The 16404-nt window shown below is 50.3% G+C and overlaps 1 protein-coding gene across 1 annotated transcript in view; it reads left to right on the top strand.

The window, feature by feature from the left end:
• Positions 1-16404, top strand: part of KIAA1328 (KIAA1328 ortholog) — a 210136-nt gene that overhangs the window by 91308 nt on the left and 102424 nt on the right. Inside the window, exon 6 of the mRNA XM_073589787.1 lies at positions 8870-8976. Within this exon, the coding sequence (XP_073445888.1) occupies positions 8870-8976 (107 nt within the window). The remainder of the gene's footprint in view (positions 1-8869; positions 8977-16404) is intronic.

The following is a 16404-nucleotide window of genomic DNA, read 5'->3' as shown; positions in this document are numbered from 1 at the left end:
AAGAAGGCAGTAATAGAGTTCCTTCCCCATTTAGAAGGAAATCATGCTCGAATAATGTAAGAATTGAACTTCAGTTGCCTATATCAATCATCAGGGGGGCACAAGATCCCGACCCCTAATGCGGCTAGGTCGGGAAACTCTCCAAGTTCTGGAGGAACATCAGCTACAACTATCAGACCTACAGATAATGGGAAAAGAAAACTAAGCAGATTTCCTTAGCAGGACAACCTTAAAACGGAATGGGAACTGGATCAGTTAATTTTTCATCGGAATGTGGATCTTTGGGGGTAGCCAGAGATAGACTTGTTTGCCAACAGAACAGGAAAACAACATTTTTCTGCTCTCTAAACACAAGAGAAAAACCATATGCAGTGGACGCACTACAGATTCCTTGGGGTTTCCAACTGGCTTATGCCTTGTGCCCGTTAACGTTGATCCCGGCAGTTCTGAGGAAGGTTCGGGAGGAAGGAGCAGATGTCATCCTCATTGCTCTGTTTTGGCCCAAGAGACGAGACAATGGCTCTCATGGATGAGGAGGATGTCCTTGTCGGATCCCTGGATTCTCCTGTATGTTCCAGGTCTCCTTGAGCAATGCCCAGTGTCACATCCTCAGAACTCAGGTCTACATTTGACGTACTGGATTTTCAGAGGCCCTTACTAGCACAGAAAGGGTTCTCTCTTGCCGTCGTAGCTACCCTGATGCAGAGTAGGAAACCTATAACAACTAGCTGGTTATCGCTGATCGCGCGAGAAGCTCCTGGACCGTTCCTCGTTGGCCACTTCCTGCTGGGCTTCCTGTGGCTCCGACGAGCGACGAGTGTGGAGCCGGGCGGGAGGACGCAGGATCGCCGCATCTGACAGGTAAGTAGCGATCCCCGACCCCTGCGATGTCGCTGGTGAGATCTGCCTGTGTGGCAGCTCTCTAGCGACCACCTAGCGATGCACCAGCGATCCTGACTGCGTCATATCGCTGGTCGGGATCGCTGGTGCATCGCTAGGTGTAACGGTACCCTAAAAGCCCATTCCTCCAGGGCCATGACGACCTCCTGGGCTGAAAAAGCGGAGGTGTCTATCAACAAGATAGGTAAGGCGGCCACATGGAACTCCCCTTCTATAGACACTATCGCCTCAAACTGTCCTCCTTCGTTGACCTTTCCTTTGGAAGGAAGGTATTGCAAGCGGTAATTACCCCCCCCCCCCCCGGGGTGCTTTTGATATAATTAAATCTCAGGTGGTGCTGTCATGGGAGAAAGGAAAAAAATCTGAGTTACTTACCAGTAACGGGATTTTACAGAGCCCATGACCTCACCCTTATATTCCCTCCCTCGCTTTGTCACTTGTGGTGTGCACTTTTAAGGGTGTTAAGATGTATTTGGTGATGGTTATGTTAAGCCCCCGTTACACACTGCAATATCGCTGTAAAGTCAACGATTTTGTGACGTAGCAGCGATATTGCTGCATGTGATACTTACCTCCAAACGGCTCCCCCGCTGGTTATCGCTGATCGCGCGAGAAGCTCCTGGACCATTTCTCGTCAGCCACTTCCTGCGGCGCTTCCTGTGGAGCCGGGCGGGAGGACGCAGGATCGGCGCGTCTGACAGGTAAGTAGCGATCCCCGTCCCCAGCGATGTCGCTGGTGAGATCTGCCTGTGTGGCAGCTCACTAGCGACCACCTAGCGATGCACCAGCGATCCTGACCGCGTCATATCGCTAGTCGGGATCCCTGGTGCATCGCTAGGTGTAACGGTACCCTTACTGTCTGGAGGTCCTCTCATGCTCTCAAACCAAACTGATGTGGAGGAAAGGTGCCGCCTTTTTATTCAGTAGATTTCCTGTCCTGGTGGGTGGATACCCTCTCTCTCAGGTGGTGCTGTCATGGGCTCTGTAAAATCCTGTTACCGGTAAGTAACTAAGATTTTTTTCCTTGCAGAAATATTGCATATTTTTCACACGTCTTTTGCTATGTGAGTGGAGACGTCCACAGGAAAAAGTGACTAATCCACAGCGGCGCTTGTTACCCTGCAGTTTCCACTGGATGGAACTTTTCAACTTCTCGTCCACAGTGCTGGAAATGTCAGTTTGTCCACCTGCGCTGCAGATATACCCAGTGTGCCTTGATCCCCTTTATCTGATGGTTGTGACATGCGGTATATAAACTTTTCTGCATCTGTAAGCCTTGATGGTACAGATATGTTGACTATACCTGGCAATGTCATATGCTGAGCTTACCTTGTGGACATTTCCTGTGATTGCCAGTAACACAATAGCTCTATCATACTGATCATGCCTTTATTCGCTTCCCACCATTCTCCTTATTGGGCACATTGATTATTGCAGGGCTGATTGACATCTAGTGTAATGCACCATTCACACCCAAAGCTGCATCCTGCAGTTGGCTTTCAAGCCCCACACCATCTTACATCTGACAAATGGCTGTGTCTGTAGGGAGCATGCTCCCTTGTGGTGCATTATAGAGAAAATGAGAAATTTTACAAATGCCAGAAAAGAAATTAATATTGGAAATATAAAGTGAAGCCGTCACATATTATAGGAGGAGATGAACAGATTGAGGTACGGTTTTGTGGAAAGAGATTCCATGCAATCTGAGGATTTATTTACGTGAATCTCTGCTATTTTTGCACTCTGGAGTCCAGTAGGCGGGGTCTAATCGATGTTTGGCGCCGAGAGAGGTTGAATTTTAGCAGCATTGCATCTAGAGGCATACGTCGTTCAGTCTAGCAGCAGCTTTGTGAATGCAGCTCTGGAGTATCAGAAATGATGGAAGTCATAAAGGAGTGGTATTTTATATGTATTTTTTTTTTTTTTTTTTCCTGTACTGTATACGTTCCCCTTTTGTGACTGAGCAATATCTGCTTCTAGCGCTGCTGTCCCTGTATAAGGCTTGGGCCGGCTGTAGAGCAGCTTATATGGAGACGTGTGGTGTAATGCTGCATCCAGACCTGCACGGCTCGTCCTCCTCATCATTACGGCAGACACCTGCCAGCGAGATCCTTCACTCCTGTCTAAGATGTAAATGTAGCCGGGGATTATTGTTCCCGCCGTCCTGTATCAGCCGGAGACTCTGGGCCATTCTGACTATAATACTCTGCAGGTGTAGAGAGGAGATTAGCGGCGTCCATCTCTCTCCGCTCCGTCCGGAGGGAATGTGACAGTAAACACTTCCATGAATACTAAGGAGTCGTGTCACTTTCCTCAGATGAATTGAGCGCTTGTTCCCGGCTTTAGGTATCACCATATGGAAACACGTGCGCACCCTGGCGAGGACCCCCTCATCCTCCCCGCTGAGATCTTTATCTTTAATGGGACCAATCTACTGAATGCAAAAAAAAAATGACTTTGCATCAATAATTTACTAGTTAATTACTTCATTATGAATTTTTCATTGGGATGCTGTGAAATGCACCGACCTACTGGCTGATATGGAGCAACTGGCAGCAGTGTGTGCACCAGCGGAGTGACTGGTCTGAACACGAGCCAAACCCAAAAGATGAGAAGTGGGGCTAGATATCTGTGCAGAGGTGGATTGGGGGCTAGTCTGTATATCCTGAATGTGTGGCACAAGGATCGGCCGGACTCGGTAACATGGATTACGTCCTGACAACGGAGCCTGCCTGGTGGCATCTGTCAGGAAGCACGTCAGCTGTGCGTGCAGGAAGTTCTTGGAAGCGGAAATTATGAGCAAGCAGGAATGACTGACAGGCACTTTTAAAATGACAGTGTTGTGGTGTGTTCCCAGTATAAAGCGGGGCTTGTGAGTGTGGTCCCAGGCTTGTAGGTGTGTTTCCGGTATGCAGCGGGGCTTGTGGGTGTGACTTCCGGTATACGGCGGGGCTTGTGGGTTTGTTTCCGGTATGCGGCGGGGCTTGTGGGTGTGACTTCCGGTATGCGGCGGGGCTTGTGGGTGTGACTTCCGGCGTATGCAGCGGGGCTTGTGGGTGTGATTTCCGGCGTATGCAGCGGGGCTTGTGGGTGTGATTTCCGGCGTATGCAGCGGGGCTTGTGGGTGTGATTTCCGGCGTATGCAGCGGGGCTTGTGGGTGTGATTTCCGGTGTATGCAGCGGGACTTGTGGGTGTGATTTCCGGTGTATGCAGCGGGGCTTGTGGGTGTGTTTCCGGTGTATGCAGCGGGGCTTGTGGGTGTGTTTCCGGTGTATGCAGCGGGGCATTTGGGTGTGATTTCCGGTGTATGCTGCGGTGCTTTTGGGTGTGATTTCCGGTTTATGCAGTGGGGCTTGTGGGTGTGTTTTCCGGTATGCAGCGGGGCTTGTGGGTGTGATTTCCGATATACAACGAGGCTTGTGGGTGTGATTCCGGTGTATGCAGCGGGGTTTGTGGGTGTAATTTCCGGTATGCAGCGGGGCTTGTGGCTGTGATTCCGGTGTATGCAGCGGGGCTTGTGGGTGTGATTTCGGTGTATGCAGCGGGGCTTGTGGGTGTGATTTCAGTGTATGCAGCGGGGCTTGTGGGTGTGATTTCCGGTGTATGCAGCGGGGCTTGTGGGTGTGATTTCCGGTGTATGCAGCGGGGCTTGTGGGTGTGATTTCCGGTGTATGCAGCGGGGCTTGTGGCTGTGATTTCCAGTGTATGCAGCAGGGCTTGTGGGTGTGGTTCTGGTGTATGCAGCGGGGCTTGTGGGTGTGATTTCTGGTGTATGCAGCGGGGCTTGTGGGTGTGGTCCCGGTATGCAGCGGGGCTTGTGGGTGTGATTTCGGTGTATGCAGCGGGGCTTGTGGGTGTGATTTCGGTGTATGCAGCGGGGCTTGTGGGTGTGATTTCCGGTGTATGCAGCGGGGCTTGTGGGTGTGATTTCCGGTGTATGCAGCGGGGCTTGTGGCTGTGATTTCCGGTGTATGCAGCGGGGCTTGTGGCTGTGATTTCCAGTGTATGCAGCAGGGCTTGTGGGTGTGGTTCTGGTGTATGCAGCGGGGCTTGTGGGTGTGATTTCCGGTGTATGCAGCGGGGCTTGTGGGTGTGATTTCCGGTGTATGCAGCGGGGCTTGTGGCTGTGATTTCCAGTGTATGCAGCAGGGCTTGTGGGTGTGGTTCTGGTGTATGCAGCGGGGCTTGTGGGTGTGATTTCTGGTGTATGCAGCGGGGCTTGTGGGTGTGGTCCCGGTATGCAGCGGGGCTTGTGGGTGTGATTTCGGTGTATGCAGCGGGGCTTGTGGGTGTGATTTCGGTGTATGCAGCGGGGCTTGTGGGTGTGATTTCCGGTGTATGCAGCGGGGCTTGTGGGTGTGATTTCCGGTGTATGCAGCGGGGCTTGTGGGTGTGATTTCCGGTGTATGCAGCGGGGCTTGTGGCTGTGATTTCCAGTGTATGCAGCAGGGCTTGTGGGTGTGATTTCCGATATACAACAAGGCTTGTGGGTGTGATTTCCGGTGTATGCAGCGGGGCTTGTGGGTGTGATTTCCGGTGTATGCAGCGGGGCTTGTGGGTGTGATTTCCGGTGTATGCAGCGGGGCTTGTGGGTGTGATTTCCGGTGTATGCAGCGGGGCTTGTGGGTGTGATTTCCGGTGTATGCAGCGGGGCTTGTGGCTGTGATTTCCAGTGTATGCAGCAGGGCTTGTGGGTGTGGTCCCGGTGTATGCAGCGGGCCTTGTGGGTGTGGTTCCGGTGTATGCAGCGGGGCTTGTGGGTGTGGTTCCGGTGTATGCAGCGGGGCTTGTGGCTGTGATTTCCAGTGTATGCAGCAGGGCTTGTGGGTGTGACTTCCGATATACAACAAGGCTTGTGGGTGTGATTCTGGTGTATGCAGCGGGCCTTGTGGGTGTGATTTCCGGTGTATGCAGCAGGGCTTGTGGGTGTGATCCCGGTGTATGCAGCGGGCCTTGTGGGTGTGATTCTGGTGTATGCAGCGGGCCTTGTGGGTGTGATTTCCGGTGTATGCAGCAGGGCTTGTGGGTGTGATTTCCGGTGTATGCAGCGGGGCTTGTGGGTGTGGTCCCGGTGTATGCAGCGGGCCTTGTGGGTGTGATTCTGGTGTATGCAGCGGGGCTTGTGGGTGTGGTTCTGGTGTATGCAGCGGGGCTTGTGGGTGTGGTTCTGGTGTATGCAGCGGGGCTTGTGGGTGTGATTTCTGGTGTATGCAGCGGGGCTTGTGGGTGTGGTCCCGGTATGCAGCATGTCTTGCAAGGGGGCTGTCCCCTTATGCAGTAGTTCGTACCTACAGGGCACCAGATGCATTGATGCTCACGGGCAGTGAAGCCGTCTGCTGGGTCGCATCCCACAGAAGAGCGACTATAGCACAGATTGCCGCACAGCCATTGCTGGACCCTTTAGACTCCTGTGCAGTCTCTGCGGCTCAGAGCGAACTGCTTGATGATTACATAATGTTAAAGGGTTATTCTCACACTTAGGTGTTATCTGTTATCCATAGAGGGTGGTCTGACCACTAGGACCCTCGCAGTCCTGAGAATGGAGCTCTGAAATGACCCATCCGAATGGCTCTGCGCTGGACATGTGCACCGCTGCTCCATTCATTCTCAATGGGTCCGGCGGAGTATAGCAGCGCCCAGCCCGCTAGTGACAGCGCAAGCTGCACACCCAGTAAGTGATTGATTTTTCCAACTTGCTAGCAGACTGTTTAATACCACGGTTTTGAAGCCTGGTTCATGTTTGTTTGGTTACTCTTCCCCCATGCTCCATTTATGTCCATTTTTTTTCTTTTTACTTTGAGTTTCTCTTGTTTATGTAGATGGATATCCCCAAGGTTTACACTGTGAATTCATAGAGCGTATGTAGCCCCACATTAGTGATGCCCCCAGTGTAAGCATGGTTGCCTGCCGTACCCTTGTCCGGCCACTAGAGGGTGTGCTCGCCTCACCTTCCGTGACTCTTGACCAGTCCTCACTGTGCAGATGCACATATGGCGGAATATTATCTTTTTATAGTTACAATTATGAGCAATTGGAGGAATTGACGGCCGAATCATCCTGCACTTGTGTTATTTGTTTTACTTTTACATTCTAAATTTGGGCAAATCCAAACATGGAATTAACATGAGGCGTTGGGAGGCTGCGCTCACCTTGGACCATTCCCAGCACGGCCACATACACAATGACATGCCGTTTACCTCCGTGTAGCAGTCATGGCCTCTATTTTACTTGTCACATTTCTGAAAGGCAGAAGCGCCGCTCGCTCTGTGATTTAGCCTTCACAGGTGGAACGTGTCCACCAGATCAGATGGTGTTTTATTCCTGCTCGCTTTCAATGCAGCTTTAACTTCGTTGGGAAAATGAAAACCATGCAGCAAACTAGAGCGGAGCACGGCCAAGGTCCCAATTACATTAGTGTCCTGAGAGCGCCCCCATACGTGAATCCGGCAGCTACTGAGTGACGAGTGCGGCCTGGATTATACCATGTCGTCCCATAGATTTCTATGGGGCCAATCTGTAATATGTCAGGCACGTCGTCCCGTAGTGGCAGCAGCCGTCGTATTCCTGGCCTAGTAGACGGAGGGCGGTCATGGGGTTTCTGCAGTAAGAGATGACTCAGAAGAACCTGTGTTTTTTTTTTTTTTTTCTGTCCTAATTTGATTCCTAAAGAATCAGCCTTGGCTTCCTGTGCTTGGGGCGGCAGCAGAGGGCGCCCTTGGCTTCCTGTGCTTGGGGCGGCAGCAGAGGGCGCCCTTGGCTTCCTGTGCTTGGGGCGGCAGCAGAGGGCGCCCTTGGCTTCCTGTGCTTGGGGCGGCAGCAGAGGGCGCCCTTGGCTTCCTGTGCTTGGGGCGGCAGCAGGGGGCGCCCTTGGCTTCCTGTGCTTGGGGCGGCAGCAGGGGGCGCCCTTGGCTTCCTGTGCTTGGGGCGGCAGCAGGGGGCGCCCTTGGCTTCCTGTGCTTGGGGCGGCAGCAGGGGCCGCCCTTGGCTTCCTGTGCTTGGGGCGGCAGCAGGGGCCGCCCTTGGCTTCCTGTGCTTGGGGCGGCAGCAGGGGCCGCCCTTGGCTTCCTGTGCTTGGGGCGGCAGCAGGGGCCGCCCTTGGCTTCCTGTGCTTGGGGCGGCAGCAGGGGCCGCCCTTGGCTTCCTGTGCTTGGGGCGGCAGCAGGGGCCGCCCTTGGCTTCCTGTGCTTGGGGCGGCAGCAGGGGCCGCCCTTGGCTTCCTGTGCTTGGGGCGGCAGCAGGGGCCGCCCTTGGCTTCCTGTGCTTGGGGCGGCAGCAGGGGCCGCCCTTGGCTTCCTGTGCTTGGGGCGGCAGCAGGGGCCGCCCTTGGCTTCCTGTGCTTGGGGCGGCATTGCAGGGGGCGCTCTTCCCGTCCTGTTACTTGGGGGGGCATTGCAGGGGGCGCTCTTCCCGTCCTGTTACTTGGGGGGGCATTGCAGGGGGCATTACTGTAGTTTCTGTATATTCTTGTATTTCAGTAGTATTTCCCTTTCCTAATTTCTAAACGAGGCGGCAGTGAAGTTGCTCTCTTGCGGTGTCGATTAGCAGCTCTAGTATTACTGAATCTCCTGTAATAAACATGGTGCAGCGCTAGGGGGCGCTGCTGGAAATATTGCCTTTCTTGGCCCTATCTGTACTTGTTTTCTAAAGCCGCGATTCTGCCTCCAGCGGTCCTGGTCTGATAATGGGGAGCGCTCCTACAGAATCCGGTAGAGGCCGGGACCTGGCTGCTTTTCCTGCTATGGCCATGGTGCAGCTGTGGGGGGCGCTGCTGCTGCAGAGCCGGGGTGTTGCCCTGTGATATTTTGCAGTGTTCTTCCCCCTTCTTCTACATTGTGAAGAGCTGAGATCTCCGCTCTGCTGCTCCGGGGCTGAGTTGTCAGGGCAGTGACACGCTTGACATGAAATATGTTCCCTTTTTTTGTTTTCTTTCTTTTAAAGTATAAGAAATCCCTTAACGAATATTTCCACCTCTACAACAGCAGTACCGGGAGTGCCAGGAGCTGCTGAGCTTGTACCAGAAGTACCTGTCAGAGCAGCAGGAGAAGCTGAGCCCCGGGAGCGGCCGACCCCAGCAGGTGAGCCACGTCGTGCCCTCTCCTCACCCCTCCGCCCTGCAGAGCATCGCTCTGTACCGCTGCTCTGCCCCCCATCTCCTGGAATGAGGCCTGGGCTCTGTATCGCGCAGCAGGGTCCGGGGGAGCCCGTTGTTTGTTTTCTAATGAAGAGCAATTAGTGCACTGTATATTTTCTAATACAGTCGGAAGGACATTTTAATGGGAGAATCAATTATGCAAATTGTCTCGCCTCTGCGGAGGTGCAGATAATGTGTGTTGGACACAGAGCAAAGTCTATACAAATGTTGAGAGCGGACGGGAAGGGCTTTCAGCCTCGGCTCACGTGTTGCTCATGCCAGAGATTAAATCCATATTCAGAAAATAAAAATACAAACTGTATCAAACGGGTATTTTACATGGGGCTGTCAATGCAGCAGAATAAGGGGTCGCTCACCTAGTAATCGTCACTGCAGTGGTGAGCAGCCATCTTGCTGTCTCTTTGGAGTGTGTAGAGATGATCAAAAAGATTTGCAGGTTGCTAATCCAGCAGCCATGTTGGTAGTCTGTGGCCTTCATCTCGGAGCACTGCAATTCTCCTCCGACCTGCCTGCCAGCATGCCTGTCCCCGGAGGCACATATGCCCGGCCCCGGAGGCGGGTTGGGCATAAGCGCCGACTGGACTAATGATCAGGTGCCAAAACGCAGTGTGACAGCACCCTTATTTAGGACCATCACATGAAACTAGAGATACCAAACATGGAGAAAAGAAGTGTCCTACCCTAATACATTACCAAATGTATCCCTTATCTACAGGATGATCGATTGCTGACGGCTCCCTTGTGGAGACAGGCAATGATCACTAGGTCGGGGGTACTGAGCTCCGCATTGCCTATTGACTGCACACTCATACTGCCACTTCATTTACAATGTATAGGATTTACGTGACGGCACAGTATAGTGCCTTTTTGTTTTCATATATACTTTTCATATAAAAAGATGCATGTTTTTAATAAATTTGAGGCATATACATTCTCCAGGAGGGTGTAAAAAGCAAAATAAAAATAATAAATTTGGCTCTCCCACCAGGTTCTGGTATCTTGGTTCATTTTACTTAGACAATATCCCTTCTATGCACAACTGAAAGCATTTCCTTTCTTATACAGTGCCAAGTATGTATATAAGGATGTGACAGAAGTAAACAAAAACAGTACATACGGCAATATTATGTCCAACAATGCGAGCTCACCTGTATAGAGGGCAGTCCACATAGTCTGTAGCTGAGACTCAACTCTAGTAAAGATCTTTCCACCTCCCACAACCAGACATTCGGACATTTTTGAGGCAACTCAGCTGTTGCCTGTTTTATATAGGATGCCTAGCCTAGGAGGATGATATGGGAGCAGCCAGTCCCACCCAGCTGTTCTAGCTGATCATAAAACCCGGACCCAGAAATTCAATCCCTTTTTAAAAAAAAAAAATAAAAAAATTCAGCAACCTAATGTTGCTGGAACCTGCTCTCTGGGCTTCACTTCAGAGGCTATCCACCTTGGTAACACACATCTCCTGTCCAGCTTTGCGAGCAAAATCTTTTAATGACTCTGCTGGCCGCCTACGAAATTCCATGGTAGTGAATACTAGTGTAAATTATTACGTTGTAATGTACTTCAGCACTGGCTATTACTGGAGCATAATATACAAGGTTTTGTGTACCATGTGTATACCTGGTTTAGTTAACGCGCCATGTCTGCATTCTCGTTTTGGCACGTTATATTTTATGATAATGGTAAATTTAGGTTGATGTGTTTATTTATAAAAATATCAGACATTTGACAAATTTCAAACAATTTGCAATTATCAAACTTTGAACGATTATCCCTTTAATCCAGATAGTCACACCACACAAAAAACATTTATAAATGACATTCCCTCCTGTCTGCTCTACATTAGCAACAGATGATTTTTTTTTTTTTTTTTTTTTGTTTATAGCAGTTTAGAAGGTTGAAAATTGTAGCAACATTTTTTGCAAATTTCCTTGAAAAAAAATTCTAACATACAGTACGTATTCAGTTTTGAAGTGACTTTTGGAGTTCTGTATATTGGAAAACCTCCAATTGATACCATTTTAAAAACCGCATCAGTCAACATATGTGAAACTGCTGTCAGGTAGTTTATTAACCCTTCAATAGTTAATGCAAAGTGGCAGGACACAAATTAATTTTTTTTACCACCTAAATCATGTTGCTGACTTCTGAACAGGTCACTATGTCTGGAAGACTCTAACACCGTGAATTGCCATAGCAAACCTCAGGACCACACAATCATAATGTCAGGGTGCCCATGGGAAAGAGGTAAGCCCCCACACTACTAGCCATTTAGATGCTGTAGTCACTATTGGGGTGGAGAACCTTTTTTATTTTACCAAGGGCCATTTGGATATTTATACCATCCTTCAAGGTCTGTACAAATTGTGCGACTTCTCTGCCCACAAAAGAAGCCCTGACGCTGGCACTGGGGTCAGAGCATAATCTTTCATTGCACGTGCTTCAGGGTTTAGTATTAAACACTGTATGCGTGTGCTCACAGTGCAAGAAGAAATTTAAAGCGCCTGCGGTTGTCAAAACACAGCTGGGGTTCCTGGGAATCTGCCCAGGGCCAAGAAAGGGCTTTGGGGGCCCGTAAACTGACCGAGGGCCTTAGGTTCCAAAAACCTGCCGACCTAAGGGGTTATACGGCTATTATATCTCAGGTCAGTAAAAAGTCAGCCACCAATTGTGCAAGTTCTCCCACTTAAAAAGATGAGAGGCCTGTAATTAACATCATAGGTAGACCACAACTAGGAGAGTCAAAATGAGAAAACAAATCCAGAAAATCACCTTGTATGATTTGGCAAGATTTATTTGGCAAATAATGGTGGAAAATAAGTATTTGGTCATTAACAAAAGTTCATCTCAATATTTTGTTATATATTCTTTGTTGGCAATTACCGAAGTCAAACGTTTTCTGTAAGTCTTCACAAGGTTGGCCCACACTGTTGGTGATATGTTGCCTCATTCCTCCATGCAGATCTCCTCTAGAGCAGTGATGTTTTGGGCCTGTCGCTGGGCAACACGGACTTTCAAATCCCTCCAAAGGTTTTCTATGGGGTTGAAATCTGGAGGCCGGCTAGGTCACTCGAGGACCTTCATATGCTTCTTACGAAGCCACTCCTTTGTTGCCCTGGCGGTGTGCTTGGGATCATTATCATGCTGAAAGACACATCCTCGTTGCATCTTCAATGCCCTTGCTGATGGAAGGATGTTTGCACTCAAAATCTCACGATACAAGGCCCCATTCATTCTTTCATGTACACAGATCAGTCGTCCTAGTCCCTTTGCAGAGAAACAGCCCCAAAGCATGATGTTGCCACCCCCATGCTTCACGGTAGGTATTGTGTTCTTTGAATGCAACTCCGCATTCTGTCTCCTCCAAACACGACGACGAGTCTTTTTCTACAAAACAGTTCTACATTGTTTTCTTCAGATCATATGACATTCTCACAGCACTCCTCTAGATAATCCAAATGCTCTCTAGCAAACTTCAGATGGGCCCGGACATGTACTGGCTTAAGGAGGGCGACACGTCTGGCACTTCAGGATCTGAATCCCTGGTGGCGTAGTGTTTTACTGATGGTAGCCTTTGCTGCGGTGGTCCCAGCTCTATGCAGGTCATTCACTAGGGTGTCCCCCCCCCCCCCCCCCCCCTCCCCCGTGTGGTTCTGGGATTTTTGCTCACCGTTCTTGTGATCATTTTGACCCCACGGGGTAAGATTTCGCGTGGAACCCCAGATCGAGGGAGATTCAGTGGTCTTGTATGGCTTCCATTTTCTTATTGCTCCCACAGTTGATTTCATCACACCAAGCTGCTTGCATATTGCCGATTCAGTCTTCCCAGCCTGGTGCAGGGCTACAATTTTGTTTCTGGTGTCCTTCGACAGCCCTTTGGTTTTCACCATAGTGGAGTTTGGAGTGTGACTGTTTGATCTTATCAGTATAAAAGACACCTGTCCACAACCTCAAACAGGTGCCATTACTATAGGTAATAAGTGGAGGACAGAGGAGCCTCTTAAAGAAGAAGTTACAGGTCTGTGAGAGACAAATCTTGCACGTTTTTAGGTGACTAACTACGTACTTATTTTCCACCATAGTTTGCTAAATAAATCTTACCAAATCAGACAAGGTGATTTTCTGGAATTGTTTTTTCATTCTGACTCTCATAGTTGTAGTCTACCTATGATGTCAATTACAGGCCTCTCATCTTTTTAGGTGGGAGAACTTGCACAATTGGAGGCTGACTAAATACTTTTTTCCTCACTGTGTGTGTGTGTGTGTGTATATATATATATATATATATATATATATATATATATATATATATATTTGTGTGTGTGTATATATATATATATAATATAATGTATTTCCATTTTTTTTTTCCTGCTAAGTGAACCCCATGAAAAACAACGGGAATAGATCGGTTTTTCATCAATTCAAATTTAACCACCTACCGTCGGTGCCATTTTGGATTTTCCTGACACTTGTCTCTTTATTCTTTATGCGGTACTAACGCCAGAGTGCTGCTTCCAGTAATAGCGATTCTGAGACTATTTTCCATGACACTTTGTGGTCCATGAATGTGGGGAATCTAGGTCAAGATGACTTAATTTTGCTAAACTTTCATAAATAAAAACTTATTTCAAAATGCACAATTTTTCTGCCCCAATAACAAAATAGTCATGCAACACTAAATAACGTTTCTCTTTCGTCTCATTGGGGGACACAGGAACCATGGGTGTGTGCTGCTGTCACTAGGAGGTTGACACTATGCATGAAAAAAATGTTAACTCCGCCTCCGCAGTATACACCCCTCCGACCGGCTGTAGGACAATCAGTTTTGCTTGGCGTCAGCGGGAGGTGGACAGAGGTCTCTCGCAGACCCATGCCTACCTCAATGTGTGTCGTTCCTTTTCAGGTAACTATGGAGGGATGCAGAGTAGATATGCTACATCTGTATTCCCACACGAGGATCATGAGTACTGCCACCCCGTATCCTCATGAATCCCACGGGCAGAACCCTATCCCCTAACACAGAACTCGTGTTCAGGTGGCAGCTCCTGGTCCTGACCTTTGTCTCCCATCAATCCCCCACCAGAGCCTGATTGAGAGAGATGCCCTGCAGAAAAGGTTTGGGACAGCAATCTTTTTCATGCAGGTAAACCGACCTCTGTTACAGGGTGAACTGGAGGTAAGAGACTACAGCGTTGTATGATCTGCTCACCAGCCGCTCTGGCTGAATGTGACCGCTGTAATCAGCACTCGGGCTTGCAGCCCAGGGCTCTATACTTATGTTAAGAGCCAACACTTAGTTTCAAGCACGCGGTGCAGCGCGGTTCGAGCCTCCTCCCGTGGCAGCGTTATGACCCTTGGCTCCAGCAGGAGCCCAGCACGGCCGACGCCAGATTCCCGGCAGGCTCCACCCCCGGTTTCCTCTTCCAGTACCAGCGCCATCTTGGTGCTCCAGTAGACCATAGCAGGGCCTCGCCCATCACTTCCGTGTAGGGATTTTCATAAGGCTTCTAGTCAGCGGCAGGGCCGTTCACCTCGCGCTCTCTCTCTCTCATCAGCCTTCGGGCGGCAGCTGCGGCGGGGACACAGGTCGTGGGTATGTGAATACTGCACTACAGGTTGCTCCCTCACTCCGCTCTCTACCCCCGACGGTCGGCACCAGGTAAAACCTGTCAGTATGCCCAAGGGAGAGCAGTCCCACTCCTCCTCCTCCTCCTCCTCACCGCTTCAGTGACCTTGGTCAAATATTTTGTATGTACCAAATGCAATGTCATGCTTCCTTCAGGTCAGTCCTCGCCACTCTGCTCAGATGGCGGCAGACCTACGGTGTCACCTACGCTAGGGAACAGATGCAGCCCCCCCCCCCCCCACTTTGCCTGTCAGAGCTCCCACATTACCCCTGGAGCAGGAGAAAGCCACCTACCGCCCAGGGGCCATCCAACGGGAGACAGTGAGTGTCCAGGATGGGCCTCATCCTTATCTAAGTCCCTGGCCGACCTTACCAAGGTATCACAGACATTGGTATCGGTGCTTAACAGATTGCCACTTCAGACTCCAGTGGACACAGGAGCACCAAAGGAGCCTCGTTTTGGGCCTTCTAGAGGCCGTAAAAGGTTTAGACAGGTCCCCTTCTCTTTCCATCTCACCGCCAGAATTCCTCTGGCTGTCTGCCTCCTCCCAGTCCTCATCCCCGGAATCAGGCAAGGCATTATCAGAGACACACTCAGAGGAGGGTTCTGAGTACGGGCCAGAACAGTCCCAGGTCAAAGATATGGTTCAGCGCCTCATTGCTGCAGTTAATGAGACTTTTAACATTGGGGACACCACATCAAAACCTAATGATCAGGTTTTTTCATTTAAGCGTCATAAGTCTGCCTCTAGGGTCTTCGCCTCCCACAAGGATTTTGAGAAAGTGTTGGCCAGGGAAAGGGAAAACCCAACCAGGCAGTTTCAGAGAGGGAATCGTTTTGGGATTCTATATCCTTTCCCTCCAGATCTCACCGCCAACTGGACCGCCTCCCCTTCGGTGGACCCACCAGTGTCCAGACTCTCTACCAATACAGTCCTTCCACTCGCCAGTGGGGCAGCCCTAAAAGATCCCATTGATAGGAGGATAGCATCCCTGGCAAAATCCGCCTTTGTGGCAGCACCCGCTACATTGTGTCCAGCCTTCGCCTCAGCCTGGGTAGCCAAGTCTGTTACAGAATGGGCCAAACAGCTTAGACAGGGCATCACCAGCGGAACTGGCGGAGTTCGCAGATCAAATCTCTCATGCTGGGAGTTTTATGGTATCAGCATCCCTAGATGCTGCATCTTGCGCAGCTCAAGCATCAAGTAACATGGTAGCCGTCCGGCGGGCTGTCTGGCTAAAGGCTTGGCAGGCTGATTTGTCCTCAAAGAAATCACTGACCAATCTGCTGTTTCAGGGCAACCGGCTCTTTGGGTCAATGTTAGATCAAATCATTAAGGATGCAACGGGGGGTACAAGCTCCCTTCTCCCTCAGGCCAAACCTCGTCGATATGTTTTCAAACGTAGGGCTCAGCCCTTTCAGCCTTTTCGTCATACCCCAGCGACAGGCACTTGTGCTCAGGGCCCGCAGAGGTCGCAGGCACCGAGAGATAGGAGGAAGGTATCATTTCGGGCCACCCCGTCATGGCATTCCCGCAGTTCCAACAGCAGAGCTACCAGGTCAGGGCCGGGCAGAAGAGGCACTTTAGCCTGACGCCAGCAAGGGAGTCCAACTCCCTTCCCAGTACCTCTCCCAGACTAGGAGGCCGCCTTCTCCTCTTCAGAGACGTCTGGCAGAATTAAGTAGAGGATATCTGGGTAAAGGAGGCAGTATCAACAGGA

Source organism: Dendrobates tinctorius, unplaced genomic scaffold, assembly GCF_039654945.1.
Source record: "Dendrobates tinctorius isolate UK_male_01 unplaced genomic scaffold, ASM3965494v1 ptg000113l, whole genome shotgun sequence".
NCBI classification, from domain to species: domain Eukaryota; kingdom Metazoa; phylum Chordata; class Amphibia; order Anura; family Dendrobatidae; genus Dendrobates; species Dendrobates tinctorius.
This window is presented reverse-complemented; position numbering and strand designations above follow the sequence as displayed.